At 41.6% G+C, this 21,969-nt stretch overlaps 2 protein-coding genes across 4 annotated transcripts in view; one reads left to right on the top strand and one right to left on the bottom strand.

The window, feature by feature from the left end:
- LOC142584912 (uncharacterized) overlaps nt 1-21,969 on the bottom strand; it is a 375,477-nt gene that overhangs the window by 31,178 nt on the left and 322,330 nt on the right. The window lies entirely within an intron of this gene.
- LOC142586199 (E3 ubiquitin-protein ligase MARCHF8-like) lies at nt 8-21,445 on the top strand. The gene is made up of 5 exons (XM_075697453.1): nt 8-36; nt 1,610-1,904; nt 2,050-2,549; nt 20,878-20,947; nt 21,239-21,445. Exons 1-5 carry the CDS (start codon nt 8-10, stop codon nt 21,443-21,445), a joined length of 1,101 nt encoding a protein of 366 aa, XP_075553568.1.

Genomic DNA, 21,969 nt, shown 5'->3' with positions numbered 1-21,969 from the left:
CTTTGCAATGGACGAACTCTTCGACCGATACATCAAGTATGTCTGAGCAAGACATGCGAGAGACAAAGAAATCTACGTTGTCTAAAGTATATAATGACTGTTTAAACAAATTACAGTTCACGTCTAATACACGTGTACTCCGAGACATTGAATGTTCGTTTATTGATGTAATGTCAAAAACTAACAATAGTATAAACGGTGAAGGCTATGATGTGGTTGTATATGAGTTTATGAATAAACTGATGACTCTTTAACAATCATCGAAATCAACGCGATTCATTTTTTTCTTTTTATTGTCCTTTTTGAGCCGAGCACGTAACACCTCGAGAAAAGGATTAACGCGAAGCAACACATGTCGTCACGTGCTGCAACGTGTACCACGAGATTTTCTGATATATATCTAAAAGGTGCAACTTTTTCGACAAGACATTATTCTGTTCAATGTTCCATTTATTTCTTTATAGTTCGCGCGAGACGCCTGACGGCCTGACGTGCCCTTTCATGACGGCAGTCTCATCATTATGGCATGCGATTGGGATAGTAAAGCCACATCGTATCTGGGAGTTTAAAAAAATGCGGCGCTTTTTTTCCTTTCTCACGAATACACGTCGCAGTCATGCAAACTTGAACGTCGCCAGGGTACGAAAAAAACGGGCAGTTCATTACTAACCCGGATCCAGAGCAGAGCACAGAGTTTACCCATAGCAAAGATACTAACGTAAACACAAGTGGGTGGAATTATTTGTTTATTTTTTTGCACATCATAATTGTACGTACCGCACGTACCGCCGTTTTCCTCTTTTTCGTTTAGTTTTCAATGAATTATTGTTTTGGGTATGTAATGTGGAGAATCTGCTTCCGGCCCACCCTCTCTTACCTCCTCTCCACCAGGACCGGACTGCGAAAGAGCTAGTTGCGACAGCAGCTTCAAAAATTGTGTCGCACTCCATGACCTTCGAGATTGTTTAGCGGTATTTGTTGTGATTCCGAAGGCGGGATCCGCGATTTCTCGTCAAGCCGTCAGATAAGGAAGTGCTAGCCAGTAATCGTCATTTCCATCGTAGCAGAAAGTAGGGTCAACAGCAAGCTCCGTCTCTCTGGGATTGCATCCGAACTACAGGAACTTCCTACAACGAAACTAGCAACGCATCAGTAATCTACTAAAGGTGATACACACACTCATTCTGGTGAAACTCATTACATAATATGACGATATTTACGTACTTTTTTGTATGTGGGGATGGGGGTTGCAGTGCCACCAAAAAAAGTTAGTTTTTTTCGCAGGCGAATTTGCAGCTAGACAAAACCATGTCGTAATTACCATTCGCAAATTCGTCATTTTTTCATCGCATTACCTAGTCTTTTGCCGTCCTATGCGTGTTGTTGCGGGTCAGTAGATTACTCACCGAGTAGGCCATCAGTATATCCGTGATGCATTTTCACTGGACTAATGACTACCTCGTGTGAATCTGTATGCATGACTTACTTAATCCTGCGTCCATGAACGCTCTCTCCATGCGCGCACTAGAAGCATTGATATAGGTTAACCGCATACCCTCTGTGTGGTGGCGACGTGTTGATAATTGTTGTAATTGTTTTTGCAAACCAGCACGAAACAGCCTCTCATGCTGCCTCCGGACGCGAATGAACCGTGCAAGCAACAGCAGCGGTCGTCTTCACTGTCATCAAACGGACAGATGGACTGCAATGGCGACATGTGTCGCATTTGTCACAACGAGATGGATCCGTTCAACCCCCTCATCTCGCCCTGCCACTGCGCGGTTAGCCTGCGCTACGTTCATCAAGATTGTCTCCAGCAGTGGATCATGACGTCGGCCACCCGACGCTGCGAGCTGTGCAAATTCGACTTGATCATGGACACAAAGGTTAAGCCTTTCCGTAAGGTCAGTATCTCTTGATGATTGAGACGCATTGCTGTGCTAGTGCTATCCCGCTACCTGATATTATATATATATATATATATATATATATATATATATATATATATATATATATAGCGAGTTGACCGCGCGTGTGACATATTCGCAGTGGAAAAAGCTGGAGCTGTCATCGGTTGAAAAGAGCAATATATTGTGCAACGTCATGGTCACCGTTATAGTCCTCTCAGCCATGTCTGCGTTGGTATACGTGCTCTACGAGATATCTGAAGATATACGCGAAGGCACTCCAGACTGGAGCTACCGGTCCAATCTCATCGTGACCACCCTAGGTTCCGTCATGGTCCTCGGTTTCATATACATTCAATGCAAGATGTTTGTACACCTATTCCGCCACTGGAGGGCTTTCAAGAGAATCATCTACATCCATGACGCACCCGTGTTGGATAAGGGAGACGCTCTGCCCACGGTCACTGGTTTGTCGACGTCTGTCATGATCCAAGACACAATATGCTCCAAGCGACCGCCATCTACCAACACCTGTGCGCCGCTTCATAATGACCCCAGAGAGATCACTGTGGCCAAGGACTCAAGTTCTGACATACCTGACGGCCTGACGAGTCCCGCGTCACCAGTTGAACACTGCTCGACGTCAGTTTTTCTTGGAATAAACATTCTGGTATCTCGCAATCCGTGTACATGGCAGTGTGTGTATACAGATCATGACAGTATCTCTACCGCCTGGAATAAACAACGGGATCTGGTATTGAGCATGTAACTTTCGGTATGTTCCAGTTATGTATTTTGATTGATACATCACGTGCCTCTGAACAAAACATACAAGGGGGAAAATAATCTACGCTGTCTAGACCAACTGACATTTCACGTCCAATACACACGCATTCAGAGATATTGAATGTTCGTTTATTGATACCCTGTCATAAAAGATAACAATAATATAAATAATGATGGTCACTACTTGATGTACATGAGTTTATAAGTAATTTGATAACTCTTTAACAATAAACCACGATATCGTCGTTGTCAATTTCACTCGGAGGTCTTTTTGGTTTCAGTTTTTTTCTTTCTTCGTTATTTCCTTTATAGATTAAAGTTTTTACTTTGGGTATAGTAAGGGATGTTTGTTGTATAAAATTACGCTTAGTGTCATTAATGCAAACCTTTGCATGATTTGCATCACTTGCATTGTTGTGTGTCAATTGCGATGTTAATGATGTAGACGGAGCATCTCATCTACCGTGAAACACGTCCTCTTTTACATCTTCTATTGGTGGTGATGATGATGATGGCAGAATATTTTCACATTTGTTTGTATCCCCTATGCGCATCCCGATATGGATATGGTCTTGCGCGTGTTTGTAAAATTGATATTCGGTCTCATCCCAAATTGACTTCCATGCGAATACATGAAATGAATCTGTCATGATAGTTTTTAACGCTTTGTCTCTATGTGGACATGTAATAGACAGTCCAGTATATAACTCGACACATTTACATGGTGGAATATATGTATTTTTGTCTACAGCTATTCCCACCGGATATCTTACACACTTTAATTAAAGGTGCGATAACATCTTTAGCGTCGATATCCGCCATTTCGCTCTTCTTCGAGGAAGTTAACGACGTATATAATCGATTCTCGTTAATTACGGCGTCTTCTTTGTTATCATATATCTCAAGCCCCACAAAAATATTGGAAAGGTCAGTCAAACGCATCCATTCCGTAAACGCCATCGGCGATGGGGCGTGTTGTATTGCATTATGAACGGTATAGTATTCCAGGCGCACCGCTCGATCGTACAGTCTGGACCGTATTTTATGTAATGTCATGAATGCAAAGCCGACATTATGAACCGGAATTAGAAACACGTGTATAAGTTGCTTACAAAACGCGTCTGTCGATTGATCTATGTATGCTCGAAATAGGAATCTAATATCTCAGCTGGATATCTGACGCATGACCCGTCGCGGAACGTGGTAGATGGTTATCAAAATATGGGTGGTGTTTATATCCGCCGGTTTCCGTGCTACTTGGAGAAAATGACGTGTCTGTACTTGTAGTGAATTTCTGCGTGTAATTTTCGACCGGATATTTTTGCGCATAATTAAATGTTTGCAAACACATCAATAATATTTGGTCTGACGACAATGTCATTTTATGTATTCCGAATAAGAAAAATCAACAAACAGATATCAATATGCAATAAGTATTACGCTTAATTATGTATATGCATGTACGCATAACACATACAAATATATGAATACAGTGGCGTGAAATACTTCTAGTGTTTTTAAGTATATATGCAACGTACTTATTGCAATATCTATTAGTGTCGCATCAAGGAAAGGCGAAAACTGATATGTAATTATGGATACAGAAACTCCAATTTTACATGACTTGCGCTCTTTTTTGTGAATATCTGAAAGTCTTCGAGTAACGCGATATCCAACCGCATTCCCCCTTGATAAGAAATGTGGTTTGTGCACTTTATTAGTGGATATTGTTCTATCCAAACTACTTTCTTTCGACCCGCAAAAGGAAATGCCGGATGGATGCTAATTATGGATCTACGTTCCACATTCCGTATACCAATGCATACGCACGTATAGAAGTTTCATTGGGTTTGTACATTTACGCTTTAAAACGCGTTCAGGACCGTTTTCCGATATATATCACGGCGCATATTATTTACCCATTGGATACTTTGCAACGGACGGTACTCGTGGCATTTTGGGTTGTGTAGTGGTTAGAGGAAAAGAAACATATTTTACGACATACGAAAGTATTGCACCAGACATACCATGTTTAGGCCGCGACAACCGATTAGCAGTTGGCAAATACACTAAATTGGTATCGTGTATACTTAAAACGCCTCCACGATCCAACTATGATGTACAAATTACAAACAATACAAATGACATTAGTACTGATAATGACAATTGTGATGAACCTGCTCCAAAAAAAACTTACTATACTCCTGATGTAACAAAGGATGATAATGTACCTGACAAATCATTTATACACAATGCATTGCATACAAACCATAAATTATGGGGCATGAAATACGATGGAATTACTCCTTTAGTATCTAGCGTCGCTAAACGTACGAGTTGTACCTTCAAAGCGTACAATAGTACAAATTACATGCCCATAAACGTGGTCCATTCGATATTATCAATACCAACATCTACGGCGAGTGTTTTCAAACCCAAACGAGCATACTCGTTTGTGAACAATCAGAAACACGTCCACGTGACTCGTATCTAGACATATTCTCCCAGAGTTGATTGTTTGTTAGTCCACAATTCGGACTTTGACGACTTGTTATATAAAAATGTAAACGCGTTTGTAGTGTGTGTGATTACAAAGCGTCAATTTGCTGCATGTCAAGCCTGATATAAAGGTATAACTAATACTAAAGATTATTCGAATAAAACAATTAAACAACCTTCACAAATAATAGCGGATCACGTTCATCGCAAAATACGGGAAATACCAAACACGTGTGTATGTTGCCCGATTCGATTTACAATACACCCCGAATATTGTCTTACACTTTACATATTGATCATACGAGTATTACCGTAATAACACCACATTTGAACAGACTCGTGTTAAGTGCTACATGTGAGACACCTTTTGCCAGCATAACAAACGAACATAGAACTGTAGTGAACTTTAGTGAAACCGATAAACAGAGTTGTATGAGACAGGTACAAGCATCCCAATTTGGTTTTATTTCTTCGACGGCAACCCCCGACGGTGCCGAAGTCGGAATGTCTAAACATTTAACACCCGGCACTCGTTATACCCATAATTTACCCGCATATGAAATTCCAGCAATGAGGGATGCTGTCATTGCATTTCTCGTGGACGAACACGTATTGGATGTTGACATATTGTCCGACAAAAAACGTCTAATGACAATGGCAACAAATCTCAATGACAATAGATGTTTTTGCACGTTTAATTCCATCTCTATAGGTGTTTAGACACCTAAATCCAGACACGTGTCGGGGGCTTGCGAACACGATAAACCACCCGAACTAATAAAGTTGGCAGAACAATTTCCAATGCTGCACATTCAATATGAACGACAAAGTGTCTTAATTTTCGAATATGGACACAGCGGACGTCTGTGTCGCATGACTGTAGATGGGCAGATGGCGGTTCAATCCAATGTCGCGTTTCGAGAAAAGGTCAGCAGAATATTATACGGTCCAAATTGAGCATATGCAAAACCGTGTTTAGCGTCTTGTATAAATAAATTTAACAAACATAACGATCCCGCCTGAAACACATTGGGGTTTGGAATGTTAAAGCAGGCAACATCAACTAGTACACTACGTGGACATCCATGTATAGTTCATAATTAGATGGGTCGTTGAACAGCGACAATATTGAGTTTATTCCGGCGTTAGTTTTACCGCTGGCAGTTGGGTGGTGCATTGAAGACGGCGTTGTTATATCACAATCGTTCGTCGACAGAGCTTCTTCTAATCAGAACTAATGTATCGTCATAGCGAATAATGTCAGAAAACAAAGAGTGGTTAAACGATTACCATCGTTTTTTATTCAGTACGACGACGATTTGGGGGGGGGGGGGGTAGCGCCGGGCACTCCAATCATATGTGACAGCCCGCTGGCCGCGGTCACATTGAATACTATGCATTTGGCTTCGGTTGGAAAACATGCTTTAGTCATTGATGACCTGGATATCGAGCGCACACCTAAACATGATTGTAATAATGTAGATAGCCGACCTAATGATGGCACTAATTATGATGAAGATACAGAATGTGACAACGATTCTGACGGCGGTTTAGATACATTTATCGATTGCGATGGTGATCATGAATGCGGCGGAAACAATTCTATATTGGGTGAGTGTAACAACAAAGACAATTACGAAGACATTGATTGTGATGGCGCAAGTGAGAATTATTACGGCGAACGAAATTACAGTTACATTGCGGACGATAACGAAAATGACACTCATTATTCTCCCCTAACGTCATGATATCACAACACATCAACAGAGTCAGACGATGGGACGCGATTTGCATTCGTGTATCAAGGCAAGCGTAACCATTATGGATTTATGTTTCAGAAATGCTCGTGGCTACCGTATTCGCAAAAAACAAAAATTGCATGCATTATATCCCGACAATTGAAAACTACATTCGGATACAAATTCGCCACGACGCATGGGCAAAAAGGAGTGGTTTGTAAAATTTTACCAGACCGCTTGATGCCGAGAGGCGTCAAAAGTAACACAATTACAGACGTGTTGGTTCATCCAAATACGTTATTATCTCGATTAACACTAGGACAACTCAGAGAAGGCGACGGTCCGCATTTTATTCAAAAGCATTACCAATTACCACATATGGAAGAGGGCGTGGTTACCAGAAATGCATTAGTGCCACATCGCGTGTGGTTACTTCATCAAAAAAAAACATACCGGAAGATAAGTTTCACATGCGTCATAAACTACACGTTCTTAACGTATTCACAAGGCAACCAACGGAAGGCAGAGCTAACGAAGGAAGTTCCAGATTGGGAGAAATGGAGATGTCTGCCTTGATGGCTACGGGAGCTGTGCATTCGTTAAATACATTGGGCTCACATCCAGACATGACACACTGCGCAAAACGACGCGTGGAGTGCGGTCTGGTATTTGACACATTTTCAACAGTATGCGATTGTGGTTACAGCGTCGGTTGCTCCCATATCAATAAAATATGTTGCTTCTCTATGCAAGCATCTATTATCTGGGGTAGGAATAGGAGTTCGCATCTACGTAGTTGAAAATAAAGAAAGAAACAACGCATAAACACAGGACTATAGTAACGTACGAATAGGTGTTCGCATCTACGTAGTTGAAAATAAACAACGCATAAACACGTGACTAATAACAACGAATGTTTGTGTATTTTATTCGCCAGTTATAACATTGCCTTAGGAGTGTTTGCGTCTATATAGTAGAAAGAAAAATAAAGAAAGAAGAAATGCATACATAGATCTAATAAAATATTGACTGACATATTTTTGTCTTTTTTATTCATCAATTGAACTATTGTCTTAGTTTTTTGTTATTTAAATGTTTATGATTCCATTATGTACTATACACCTGCGTTATCGTGCTATTTTTTCTCTGTGGTACGTCACAGTTGAGGTGAGGCGGAGTGTCAAGGAGGTGAGTGCTAATGCGAGTAAACGTTTCGGTATTTACGTCACACCGTTGACGTCACGGCTGTTAGTAAAAGTCGTCGAGTTTTTTTTTTTTCGAAACCCGCAGTACGATTGTGAATGGTTTGTTGCCGCTGGTGAATTCTTTAGGAGCGTCTTTACATGTATTTAAAGTGGCCTATTGATACATTGTTTCAGTTGTGCTTCTAGGATATTTACCTTGTGTTTAATGTCATCATACAAGAATTCAATATATATAGGGATTGCCTTATGCCTCATACCTACTTTTGACATATACCCTTTTTTTAATATGTATATAAAGATATCCATTCATTTTATCACTTTATGCAGTTTCAATGTGTTCACAGTCCATTGAATCAAGAAGCGTACGGTGAGGGGCTAGTTGGTATGACAATATGAGAACAAAGAAAAACTGCGCAAAAAATAACAAGACAGAGAAAGAACCACACGACACAGGCGCAGACTAACAACTGGTTTAATGCTCCAACGCCAGTTTCCTACCAACAACAGAACGCATGCGCACCAACCGCAAAGACAAATGCCATACATTCCATACATTTGTACCGCAAGGAGTTGGCGTTTCTAGGCTTGATTACATGATAGCGGCATTGGTCTTTGCGGTTGGTGCGCATGCGTTCTGTTGTTGGTAGGAAAGTGGCGTTGGAGCATTAAACCAGTTGTTAGTCTGTGCCTGTGTCGTGTGGTTCTTTCTCTGTCTTGTTCTTTTTTGAGCAGTTTTTCTTTGTTCCCATTGAATCATTTAGACGAATGTAACACTTTGTTTGCGAAACAATGATATTAATTCGCATTTTTTCGTCGGCCTCGTCGTGTATAGATATGTTGTTTTTGGTAGTTCCTTTTTATCACCACTATCCATATTCCCACGTCGGTGATACATTTTTTTTACATGGGGAAACGCCTTCTTTCATTAAATACATTGTTATTATTTGAATATCCGTCTAAGGGAAATGCAATGGCATTGTTTTTTTTTCAGTACCATCGAAAAGCGGTTCTCGGTATATCATTTCTAATTGGTTTTTTCTATAAGGATCATAACATATTGTTTGATTATGCAGTTTCCGCAGACACCTTGATGGACGACCTGCTATTTTACCTGGACCATGGGTTCGTCACTACGGAAGTGGATAGAGTGCGACTGGAAGATACACCTCCGCTCAAACATCCCAACCCGGATGCGATGTGTACATCAAAAGGATCATCTGCCAGAAAATAACACGAAGCGAAACTTGCCAAACAAACATCCAAAACAATGAGACTATGAATAAGGTTGTAGGGAAAATAGTAGAAGATGGGTGTAAGCTACTTGTGATGTTTGTGGATACTGGTTATGTGTGCGATGTGGACGAGAGTACGTGTGTCATCGAATTGAAATTGAATTTTTACTTCGTGCAGAAGCTCTGATCAAAGCATTTAACCGAAATTTTAAACTTCCGATCAACCCGTTTCTCACTGCGGAAAAACATGTACAGTTTTTAGTTAGGTTGCATGTGACTTACCGAACGGAGTTTGACAAGATGCTTCGTCCCGATCTACTTTGTGTATCATTTCTGACACATCCAACTGCGCAAGAAATTTATAAAGGAGTTGGCAGATGTTCTCAAAATGTATTGACTTGTGGTAGCAATACATTAAAATTTCATAGGCGTGACAACAATATTCCTCTAATTGTTGACGTTCCCGCTTTGCCTGTACCATACGTGTTAGGTGAACTTTTAAGGGAAATGTTTGAAATTATCATTATTGACAACAGTACGGGGGAACAAATGCTGCCTGGGGATTTCTTTAGGCGCGGATATGGCAAAACTAAACTTGATCTGATTAACTCGACGCCCGTTAGTATAAGTAGGGCTTTGATTGAGGTAGACAAGTGCACTGAAGGAACTCCCGTACCCACAAAACAGATATTGACTAATCAAGATGCCATTTTAAACAGCTTGATAGGTAAACCATTTTTTATACCTGTTAAAGAGCATGAGACATCTAACAAAAAGAAGAGGAAGCAAGATTTTCACTATCATGAAGGGCGTCTAGAGTTAGACACGAACAATTAGCAGAATATGAAGACATGATTAATATCAAACGCACTGCTACCAGACTCCGACAAATGTCTAAAGTCAATAGAAAATCGATTATATCTAATTTGGTGACATATTGTAACGCGATGCCTTACAACCCTGGCTTTGTATATTAATCCTGAAAAAAATTCCAACGTGATGTCTTAATTTATAACTATGAGCGGGGTTGTTGGAGAAGTATGGGAGAGGCCTTTGCCCTGCAGTGGGCGTAACCAGGCTGATGATGATGATGATGAAGAATTTATAACTTGATATTATGGTTTAATAAAGTGTGTTTGTTTTGATTATTTATAATTGTAATGAATTTTCATGAATTAACAATATTACGTCAGTCGTTGGTTTACATACATTTGTCGAATTACCCAAACACGAGCCGTTTAAAATATTAGATATATCACAATATGTTCAATCAGTGGTACCATCTATAACTAAGCGTATGGTGTCATTTGATGGGTGTTCACGTCCATGTGGATGACATAACGTCATTTTATTTTACAAGTACATTGGGATACGAAAACATAGGAATCATAAAGGATGTGATTGCGACCGGTATGGAATTGAATACGAGTGGACATTACATTGTACCGGTTATAATATCGACAGATGTGGACAACATGTCTATCGCGCGCTCGTATTGTAAGTCCGCGGGCGTAATATTCCCACACGAGCCCAAGCGCCCCATTGGAATTCGTAGACCCATTACACATACCAACAGGCCGCCACCATCCGTTCCGATACAAGGGATTGGGTTGAGTGAAAGCGACGCCATTATAAGCGACTACATTGGAATAGAAAGTGGGAATGTGATGTCAAAATATACAACCAACACAGCACGACCGCACGTAACGAGCCAGGATGTGGACGTCACCGAACCATTAAAAATAGCTACCTATAATATTGGGCCAATAGAACGACGTATCGACAATTCAGAAAAAATTCCCCAACTAATCACTGGACCCGTTCTAAATCAAATGAAAAAAAGACGATATGCCAAAGCATTGTCAGACGACGAACGAAATAAAGCGATATTGGACATGAAGCGCAGACGATATGACTTGAGAGAAAATATATTAATAGATTTTCTCCAGATGCCTTGCAAAGTATTCGTGAAACAACGGAAGATGACGATGCAACATTATTAATGGACATGAATAACAAAGACATTGAAATTGGTGAGGCACATGCTAGGAAACGTAGAATGCGTGATGATTTAATAACCTCGCAATAAATTTCACATGTTGAAACATTAACAGAACATGTGAAATCCAATATGGCTCACAGAAGAAATCCCTCTATGCATATAGAGGAAAGCTACAGTGCCGGTAGTGGCGATGAGGACACACAATTTTTAAGAGAAAGCATTTCATGGGATCCCGTGGTAAGCGACGATGAAGAAAATGACGACGGAACGCCGCTTGCAGACGAAGTACATTAAGAAGGAGACGATGATAGATTCGAAACAGAATCGGTTCATTCAGCTGCTTCGACTTCAGCAGGAAGCAGAAGGCATCGTCATAGAGAGTTTAAGTATGATTTGAAGACGCATAAGGTACTGTTAACTCAAATACGGCACGCAAAAATCAACACAGATTTGGCGACGCGAGCAAAAGCCACTAAAATAATGACACAAACGGACGAGGTACCTGAAATCAGTCATACTACGACGCGTAAGACGCGGCGTTTAACTCTATCTAAATCTATACAAGACGTGCCGGCGATGAGTGTAGTACATTATAAACATTTGCGAGGCGAGCGGCCTCATAAAGATGATATTTTCAGTGAACCACAATACTTATTATCTAAACAAGACACGCCAACAACAAAAGAAATTCATTCCAGCGTAGCACAACATGCTGGGAATTATGACTACACAAAAACAGGATATGCGCCACGTTCAGGTAAATTGAGCAGACCTGTGAAAATCAACGTGAAAGCCCGATATAAAGCGCTTAAAGAGGATCCATTAAAGAAAGAAACAGAATCGATGCGCAATATAATATCACTTCCTGAAATGGCCAAGACTGTGCAACGTTCCAAGACTAAACACGAATTCAAATCAATTGCATCCGTTATTCCCTCAATGTCATTATTTGATTTTAGAAAATGCTTCGGTTCGTTAAAAATTAACACGGTGAGGCAACAGAACTGGGTGCGAGATCTTACACTATCGCATCACCATTTTAAGACCGTTGCAATAGACGATATCATCAAGCCTTCATTTGACGTGTACTTTACGATTAAACCGCATATATATTATGTCACGTTGGCATCATTGCCAGACACGTTTATTAATAATCCACAAGCGAATATAAATCCAAATAACGCAAAGGGAGTACTGATGCGAGTGGTTGAAAATAACATACCCTTAGGACGTCGTAATGTGGATATTGATATTAATGTGGAAGGTGTTTTGGATACTTGGTGCAAAGTGATGGAACATCTAATGAGTGGACAAGATCCATACGACGCTAAAATTGAAAAAAATTGATATTTTAGAACATTCTTCAATATTTCAATTTTTTTAACGAAGGAGTATTTCCGCTCACAGAAGACAATGTGACGCAACCATTTATATTGACTATAAAGTGTGTACCTCTAGACATACAATTTGACGTAAGATTCGACCCTGATGACATTAATGCGTGGGCTGTAATATATTGTATGTGTCAGGAAGTTGTTAGAATTGCTGCGAGTACTGTAATTATTCCCACCAGAGAAGAGTTGTCAGCAATACTTTGCAAATGGCTATATTATTTTGATTCCATGCAGCCCGACCGAGAGTACATGTCCGAAGATGATATAGACGTTGTAGACAGCTATTTATATAACGTGCCTTTAATGCACAAAGACATGCGAGGTCATTACACCATGTGTTCACTAGCGGCTAAACACATAATAAGACGTCGGCAGTTTGTACACCCATTCATGCATCTCCCTGACATTTAACTAAAGGAACGGTGATCGTTAGATATTGGAATGCTCATTTGTCCAGCATAGGAGTTGTGATAATTAATAATCACGTAGATTCAAATTGTGCCAGGCGCTTCAATGCATTGATAAACCTTTATGCGTATAAAATTTCAAAGTCTACGAAAATTACTGAAATTATAAGCAAGGTCGAACCATATCTGCCACCTTTCGAATTCGTGGCTGCATTCGGTGGTTTCGAACCTTGTGGTACCTACATAACGCGTTCGGGCGCCATTTATTCTTCGTACATTAAACCGTGGGAAGTAGATTGCCCAATGCATGTGGTAGGCCCGACGGACATGACATTAATCGACAGTAATATTTACCCAATCCCGTTGTTTCACGCACGAAATGCTCCCAGCAAACGAAGAAGATGCATGGCAAATATAAACAATATGCACAGAATACCCATACACCCAGGTGAAATGATATTATATGACAATCAGATAGAAGGAACCATCGGTATCATGAAATATATGTATGATAATTTTATTCAAAGCGTCCTAATGAGATCGTACAACCAAATGGCATTGGGGAACACTGCGTTGGCATATGCAGCCATTTTTGCACCCATGACACCACTTTTCGAATTGGAGATGGAATCCCAGGCTAAAATATATTTTGCAAATTATTAACTATATGACCCAACGTATATTTCGATGCTAAATTTTTTGGTTGCATGAAATAAACCTTTCCTAACATTAACACCAAGCCAACGAGGGGGAACTTGGTTGTATGAATATAATATTACCTATGCTGGTGGGATCTTCCGATCCTAGTAAACCAAACGGAAAAATGTTTAGAAATGCAAATCACAAGTGGTATCTCACATCCCCATTATATTTGACATTAAGACTTTTCACAAACACACCTGCCCTGTCTCATAATGCCACGATGACACCAGATTACATTGCCTCCGCATCGTACTTATCTGCATTTTGCCATATGTACGCACCTGGAATTTGGATGAATGATTACGATCGAATTAAGAGAAATGCAAAACCCCGCTCTTTAATACAATACCTATTGGAAAGTCATTCTTATTTCATATGGATACTAATATACTTATTCGCGCGTAATATCCACGCAGACGCATATATTCTCGAAATGAAGCTTCGTGACACGATAAAAAAAACATGAGCAAAGTTCAAGTCCGAAACACAGATGTTAATGATTTAATAAATAAATGAGTGGCACATGATCCCATCAACCTTACACATACTATCGAAGAAAATGGCACATACAAAAGATTAAAAACAGTTATGAAATTGCCTATTGTAGATTTAATGATTGGAGCGGCCATATAGTGCTCGCAGAAATGTGTAGCGAGGACAGGCAGTCTGCATCAACTTATGGAACCGAAGTATTGAGTGTTGATTCCTTGGAAACGTTTTTGTTTGGAGGAAATATCAACAAGTCTAACGTATATAATGGGATGTGCAATTGTGTTAAGTTGTATGAGTTGATGCCTGAAGTTGACGTATTTGTGCACTGGATGTGTTTATTCAGTTTAAGAGATACGAAGTCGCTGACCGAATATAAACTTCTCGAACGTGTCACCAGAATAGAGGCAGTCGGTTCCGATATATCCAAACAGGTTTATAAATTTGATGTCTGTTTTCAGGAAAATCCCCAAGTATACGACCCAGTCACTACAGTTATTAAATATATTGAGGCAACTACTGTACCATCCGAACATCTGGACATAGACATAGTAAAGAATTTTAAACCCAAGGTTGAACATGCAATTGCGATTACAAATCACAAAGCCGAATACGAATCAAATTTAAAGAACAGCATTATTCCAATATGAGGAACAGTCAAAACAGTTTAAAAAGACAAAAACCGATTCTAGGGATATAGAGATTGAGTCTACTGCAATAATGAATGTAATTAATAAAACCGTATCTGATTTAACCAATTTCAGTTGGAACCCAGTAGAAGCTGACAGACGCATATATGGGCCAAGCGAGATTGATTGGAGTGATGTAGAGCGTGAATCTATTACATCATAATCAGAATCCGACGCATCAACAGATTCTGTCATTCATGTACCATTTGATCAGACTCCTCGATTCGACTCAAATGTCCAATGAAGAAACATTTCTTTCATGTTCAATAAATACATGTTTTATTCCCATTTCATATGAGCACTCATCAATTTGAATACATCTATTTAGTAGATGGTGACATTATGCATGTAATGCGTAATAATACAATATTAGCTACAATGCAATACCTATCATGCGTGCTAACAATTCGGCTATACACATAGTGGCTACCAATACAATCATAGCTCCAATATATATGTATACATGCTAATACTAACACGCATAAACAATTCGGCTATACACATAGCGGCTACCAATACAATGATAGCTGCAATATATACACATGCTAATACTAACACGCATAAATTCGGCTATAGACATAGTCGCTAACTATACAATGATAGCTGCAATATATATATACAAGCTAATACTAACACACATAAACAATTCGGCTATACACATAGTGGCTACCAATACAATAATAGCTGCAATATATATACACATGCTAATACTAACACGAATAAACAATTCGGCTATACACATAGTGGCTACCAATATGATAGCTGCAATATGTATACACATGCTAATACTAACACGCATAAATTCGGCTATAGACATAGTGGCTAACAATACAATGATAGCTGCAATATCATACCAGATTAGAAATGAACAAGTGCATACTCATGTTTGTGTATAATGTTTAGGTGATGAGGACAGCACGTGCTTTCAATTAAGTCTTGCAGTACAGGTCGCCTTGAGCTTTTTAACTTCCGTCTTGGTATCATTGTCTTCGGTATGACGTTTTTGTGCCAATATCTCCATTCGATCTTTAAATGCCGAGGACATGTCAATTTCCAGCATGTCTTCATCATTTTCATTAACACTGACTGCATTTCCGTAGGTATTGTGAAAATCGATGAAAATATGCGACAGAATAATTCCGTTGTCTAAATCTTTTCGTCCGCAACTTCACTTAATGTTTCCAAAACAACCGATCCTTTGTCATCATCATGATCATCATCATTGCGGTCGCCATTGTTATAGGACGTAAAATTATAGTTGTCTGGGAGATCCATATCTAATTCTTCAGGTAGTTCGAACGTTCAGCCAATCAAATTACTCTCATGAAAGATAGTTGTATATGGTTTCATCACACAACTACCAAACGTGAGCCTGATAGTTGAAGCCCCATTGTGGAGAACTGGATCGAAACGCAAGTTCGCAAAGCCAATATATCGCTTTTGAGGGTCGTAAGCATCACCCTTTCCCGCAAATAATGGCCTATACTCTTCATAGCATACTTTCTTATCATTAAGTGTAGTTTCACAAATAAAAATCTCCAAATGAGAATTTCCCCTTACACTTCTAATCATCGAGCTTGCTTCGTGTGAAGCTTCGTTAGCCGATGACGTCTCATTAAGCAGCTTTGCGACTATCTTCGCTTGTTCTTGAATTTTAGTATGCGCTCGTAATGCTTTTGAATTATCATTATAAATTCTGGTGGCTGGCATGGTCTTGAGTTCAATGAACGTACGCTTGAGGGTTTTTTGCTTAGCAATGCCAAATAAGAGTGCAGATAATTTGTTGCACCAATGCTGCAGACTGCTTAAGGATGTTTGTGTCACAGCAGGGTCGGTTACAACAAATATGGCTCCGTGAAGTCCCAGATAGAAAATAACCGGAATTGTGTAGTCATTTGCACACGCCATATAATCTAGGCCGGGAATAAATCTCGGCAATTTTAGACAATAATAGTCCTCAGACGGCACCGTCGTGATCGAAGGCGTTTTGTGTGCCCACATGATGTAATGTAACACTTAGGCAAGCTAGCGCACTCTGACATTGGAGAAGTGGCACACACCTGAATTCACTCAGCATCGCTTGCATTCCCTCGATCCCTCTATGCAACTGCGGCTGTTACCAGGTCTTCCGCGAAATGAAGAAACAGTGCTGTGCCGCTTACGTTTGGGGGTCGCATTCACCAATGCTTTTGCATTTCTGATTGGAATGGCTGATAGCGCCGAGTGGAATGCCTGCGGGGTCGAGGAAACCATCGAACACATACTGTGCTCATCATCATCATCATCATCATCATCATCATCATCATCATCATCATCATCATCATCATCATCCTGGTTACGCCCACTGCAGGGCAAAGGCCTCTCCCATACTTCTCCAACAACCCCGGTCATGTACTAATTGTGGCCATGCCATGCCTGCAAACTTCTTAATCTCATCCGCCCACCTAACTTTCTGCCGACCCCTGCTACGCTTCCCTTCCCTTGGGATCCAGTCCGTAACCCTTAATGACCATCGGTTATCTTCCCTCCTCATTACATGTCCTGCCCATGCCCATTTCTTTTTCTTGATTTCAACTAAGATGTCATTAACTCGCGTTTGTTCCCTCACCCGATCTGCTCTTTTCTTATCCCATAACGTTACACCTATCATTCTCCTTTCCATAGCTCGTTGCGTCGCCCTCAATTTGAGTAGAACCCTTTTCGCAAGCCTCCAGGTTTCTGCCCCGTAGGTGAGTACAGGTAAGACACAGCTATTACACACTTTTCTGTTGAGGGATAATGGCAACCTGCTGTTCATGATCTGAGAATGCCTGCCAAACGCACCCCAGCCCATTCTTATTCTTCTGATTATTTCCGTCTCATGATCCGGATCCGCCGTCACTACCTGCCCTAAGTAGATGTATTCCCTTGCGACTTCCAGTGCCTCGCTGCCTATTGTAAATTTCTGTTCTCTTCCGAGACTGTTAAACAATACTTTAGTTTTCTGCAGATTAATTTTCAGACCCACTCTTCTGCTTTGCCTCTCCAGGTCAGTGAGCATGCATTGCAATTGGTCCCCTGAGTTACTAAGCAAGGCAATATCATCAGCGAATCGCAAGTTACTAAGGTATTCTCCATTAACTTTTATCCCCAATTCTTCCCAATCCAGGTCTCCGAATACCTCCTGTAAACACGCTGTGAATAGCATTGGAGATATCGTATCTCCCTGCCTTACGCCTTTCTTTATTGGGATTTTGCTGCTTGCTTTATGGAGGACTACAGTGGCTGTGGAGCCGCTATAGATATCTTTCAGTATTTTTACATACGGCTCGTCTACACCCTGCTTCCGTAATGCCTCTATGACTGCTGAGGTTTCGACAGAATCAAACGCTTTCTCGTAATCAATGAAAGCTATATATAAGGGTTGGTTATATTCCGCACATTTCTCTATCACCTGATTGATAGTGTGAATATGATCTATTGTTGAGTAGCCTTTACGGAATCCTGCCTGTTCCTTTGCTTGATAGAAGTCTAAGGTGTTCCTGATTCTATTTCATCATCATCATCATCAGCCTGGTTACGCTCACTGCAGGGCAAAGGCCTCTCCCATACTTCAACAACCCCGGTCATGTACTAATTGTGGCCATGCCTGATTCTATTTGCGATTTCCTTAGTGAAAAATTTGTTTGCAGCGGACAGTAAGCTGATCGGTCTATAATTTTTCAAGTCTTTGGCGTCCCCTTTCTTATGGATTAGGATTATGTTAGCGTTCTTCCAAGATTCCGGTACGCTCGAGGTCATGAGGCATTGCGTATACAGGGTGGCCAGTTTCTCTAGAACAATCTGTCCACCATCCTTCAACAAATCTGTTGTTACCTGATCCTCCCTAGCTGTCTTCCCCCTTTGCATATCTCCCAAGGCTTTTTTTACTTCTTCCGGCGTTACCTTTGGGATTTCGAATTCCTCTGGACTAATTTCTCTTCCATTATCGTCGAGGGTGCCACTGGTACTGTATAAATTTCTACAGAAATCCTCAGCCACTTGAACTATCTCATCCATATTAGTAATGATATTGCCGGCTTTGTCTCTTAACGCATACATCTGATTCTTGCCAATTCCTAGTTTCTTCTTCACTGTTTTTAGGCTTCCTCCGTTCCTGAGAGCATGTTCAATTCTATCCATATGTCAGCTGTCTTACGCTTGTTGATTAACTTCGAAAGTTCTGCCAGTTCTATTCTAGCTGTAGGGTTAGATGCTTTCATACATTGGCGTTTCTTGATCAGATCTTTCGTCTCCTGCGATAGTTTGCTGGTATCCTGCCTAACGGAGTTACCACCGACTTCCATTGCACACTCCTTAATGATGCCCACAAGATTGTCGTTCATTGCTTGAACACTAAGGTCCTCTTCCGGAGTTAAAGCCGAATACCTGTTCTGTAGCTTGATCTGGAATTCCTCTATTTTCCCTCTTACCGCTAACTCATTAATCGGCTTCTTATGTACCAGTTTCTTCCGTTCCCTCCTCAGGTCTAGGCTAATTCGAGTTCTTACCATCCTGTGGTCACTGCAGCGCACCTTGCCGAGCACGTCCACATCTTGTATGATGCCAGGGTTAGCGCAGAGTATGAAGTCTATTTCATTTCTAGTCACGCCGTTCGGGCTCCTCCAGGTCCACTTTCGCCTGTCCCGCTTGCGGAAGAAGGTATTCATTATCCTCATATTATTCTGTTGCGCAAACTCTACTAATAACTCCCCCCTGCTATTCCTAGTGCCTATGCCATATTCCCCCACTGCCTTGTCTCCAGCCTGCTTCTTGCCTACCTTGGCATTAAAGTCGCCCATTAGTATAGTGTATTTAGTTTTCACTGTACCCATCGCCGATTCCAGGTCTTCATAGAAGCTTTCGACTTCCTGGTCATCATGACTGGATGTAGGGGCGTAGACCTGTACAATCTTCATTTTGTACCTCTTATTAAGCTTAACAAGACCTGCCACCCTCTCGTTAATGCTATAGAATTCCTGTATGTCCATCTTTTGAAAATGAAAGGCAAGACCTCTGCATAGCTCTCAATCAACTAGATGGAAGGCCGTTCACCTTGAACAAGATTTTGGGACCATGGCCTCGCATATCGCAGCTACAAAAGGCCACAAAAGCGCTGCTGCGATATTTGAAAGCGACCGGATTGAGTCAGCGTCTGTGATCCGGACTGAGTGACCGACTTATATCTCCAGTGGACTTTCTCTTCTTTTAATCTTTCCGTCCCCCTTTCCCTTTCCCCAGTGTAGGGTAGCCAACCGGGCTCAGTCCTGGTTAACCTCCCTACCTTTCTTTTATCATTTTCTCTCTCTCTATCATCACCAATCCCAGTACTTTCACTCCCCTTCCCTCTTCCCCAGTGCAGAGTACCAGACTACAGCGCACTAGCTAAGGTAGACCTCTCAGTCTTTCCTGTCAATAAATAGTAGTAGCCTTTCCTTGCATTCTCGCGTGACATTTTGCCTTCCCTCCCTCCCCCTCCATTTGTATGGGAACTGCAAGCGAAGAGTGGCAAGGCTGTTATTCACTCGTTTCGCGACCGATTCAGTTCTACTATTCTCTGCCTCCTCTTTTCCTTCCTCTCTGCCATTCAATCTAGCGTCCCGAAGAACCTGCAAGCTGGTAGAAAGATATGCGCTGCAATTTCTGCAATGCTTTGCGGGGTCACAGATAATTACAGCTATCAAGCAGCTAATGCGATGACGCCGATGGGCCTCCAGAGGGCATTGTGCCCATTCGACACCGTCCAAAGCTCGAATCCAGTTGATCGCGTCTATTCTCATCTCTTCCACGCTCCTGTCATGTGTACAGACGCTCTGAACGACCGCCCGACGCAGTGTGGCAGACAGCAGCAGCAGCAGCGGGAAAGTCGAAGGAAGAGGCAAACAAAGGTTCGCTTTAAAATAACGAAAAGTCGTATCGGAGGTGCACACAGGGCCTGAGGAACTTGAAACGATGAAATCACGTACCATGCTAGCACTCGGACTGCGGCGGTTGCCGTTCCAAGACGTTGCAGCGAGCCCCCCGTCGACGCTCCCATGGAAACCGCGCGGTTCCGTCGCCTGCACGTCGCATTTCAGTGTTCTGACACCAGAAGTTGTTGCGTTCCCGTTCCGGGAACGAAGCGCATTGGTAAATTTCATAGTGCACCGGGATCATTCGCTCCATGTAGCAATCCGAGCAGCGACAGGGCGGTGGCTGGTGTGTGCAGCGTGAGAAAACGGACAACCCAGCCTGCGGACATAGGCCGTCGTACGGACCAACGGCTTCGGACGTCGGCTCCTCGTCTGTCATGTTTCCTCGATCTGCCTGCGCATTGGTGCCGGCGGCATCTGGGCCCCGAAAGCGTCAGAATCAGATCGGCGTGGCGGTGATCTAACGAGGAGGCGGTTGGGGGGATCACTTGAGAACGGCGCATGTGCGATTATACGTGCCACTACTCCACGCCAGCCGCTCCTGGTACGTGAAAAGGATGCAGCGTCTTCCAGAGGAACAACGTATAAAGATTGGCACCCGTGCAGAATTTTAATGCGAAACGTTCTTTATCAACCATCGGGAACTAGTTCAGTTTTGCCAAAGACCGGCGCATGTTCTCTACCGAACTACGCAATGAAAGAAACATTCTAGCCACCATACACATGCTACGGATGTTGGTGGCGGTGCTGCTATCGCATAGACAAGAACGGCACCGTGAAGCGATGGATAGATGGTATGAGCGTCCTCTTTTGGAACGGGGCGGTGGGTTGCGCCACCAAGCTCTTGCTCTTATACTGTCTAATGTGCTACATAAGAAAAAAAACACAGAACTCCTACAACCAAGTTTTCGGACCCCTTATTGCGAACTTTTCTTTGGTACGTCTCCGTTTTTTGTCGTTTCCCTACTTTTCTTCCACCAATCCTCCT

Source organism: Dermacentor variabilis, chromosome 6 (assembly GCF_050947875.1).
Source record: "Dermacentor variabilis isolate Ectoservices chromosome 6, ASM5094787v1, whole genome shotgun sequence".
Taxonomy (NCBI): domain Eukaryota; kingdom Metazoa; phylum Arthropoda; class Arachnida; order Ixodida; family Ixodidae; genus Dermacentor; species Dermacentor variabilis.
The sequence above is the reverse complement of the archived record's forward strand: the minus strand, read 5'-3'. Positions and strand labels throughout refer to the sequence as shown.

Excerpts from the sequence above, each read along its gene's own strand:
- LOC142586199 (XM_075697453.1), top strand. The coding sequence starts at position 8 with ATGGACGAACTCTTCGACCGATACATCAA. Across the intron at positions 1,905-2,049 it reads AGGTTAAGCCTTTCCGTAAG|TGGAAAAAGCTGGAGCTGTC; the intron begins GTCAGTATCTCT and ends ACATATTCGCAG. Across the intron at positions 2,550-20,877 it reads CCAGTTGAACACTGCTCGAC|ACGCTCTGAACGACCGCCCG; the intron begins GTCAGTTTTTCT and ends TCATGTGTACAG.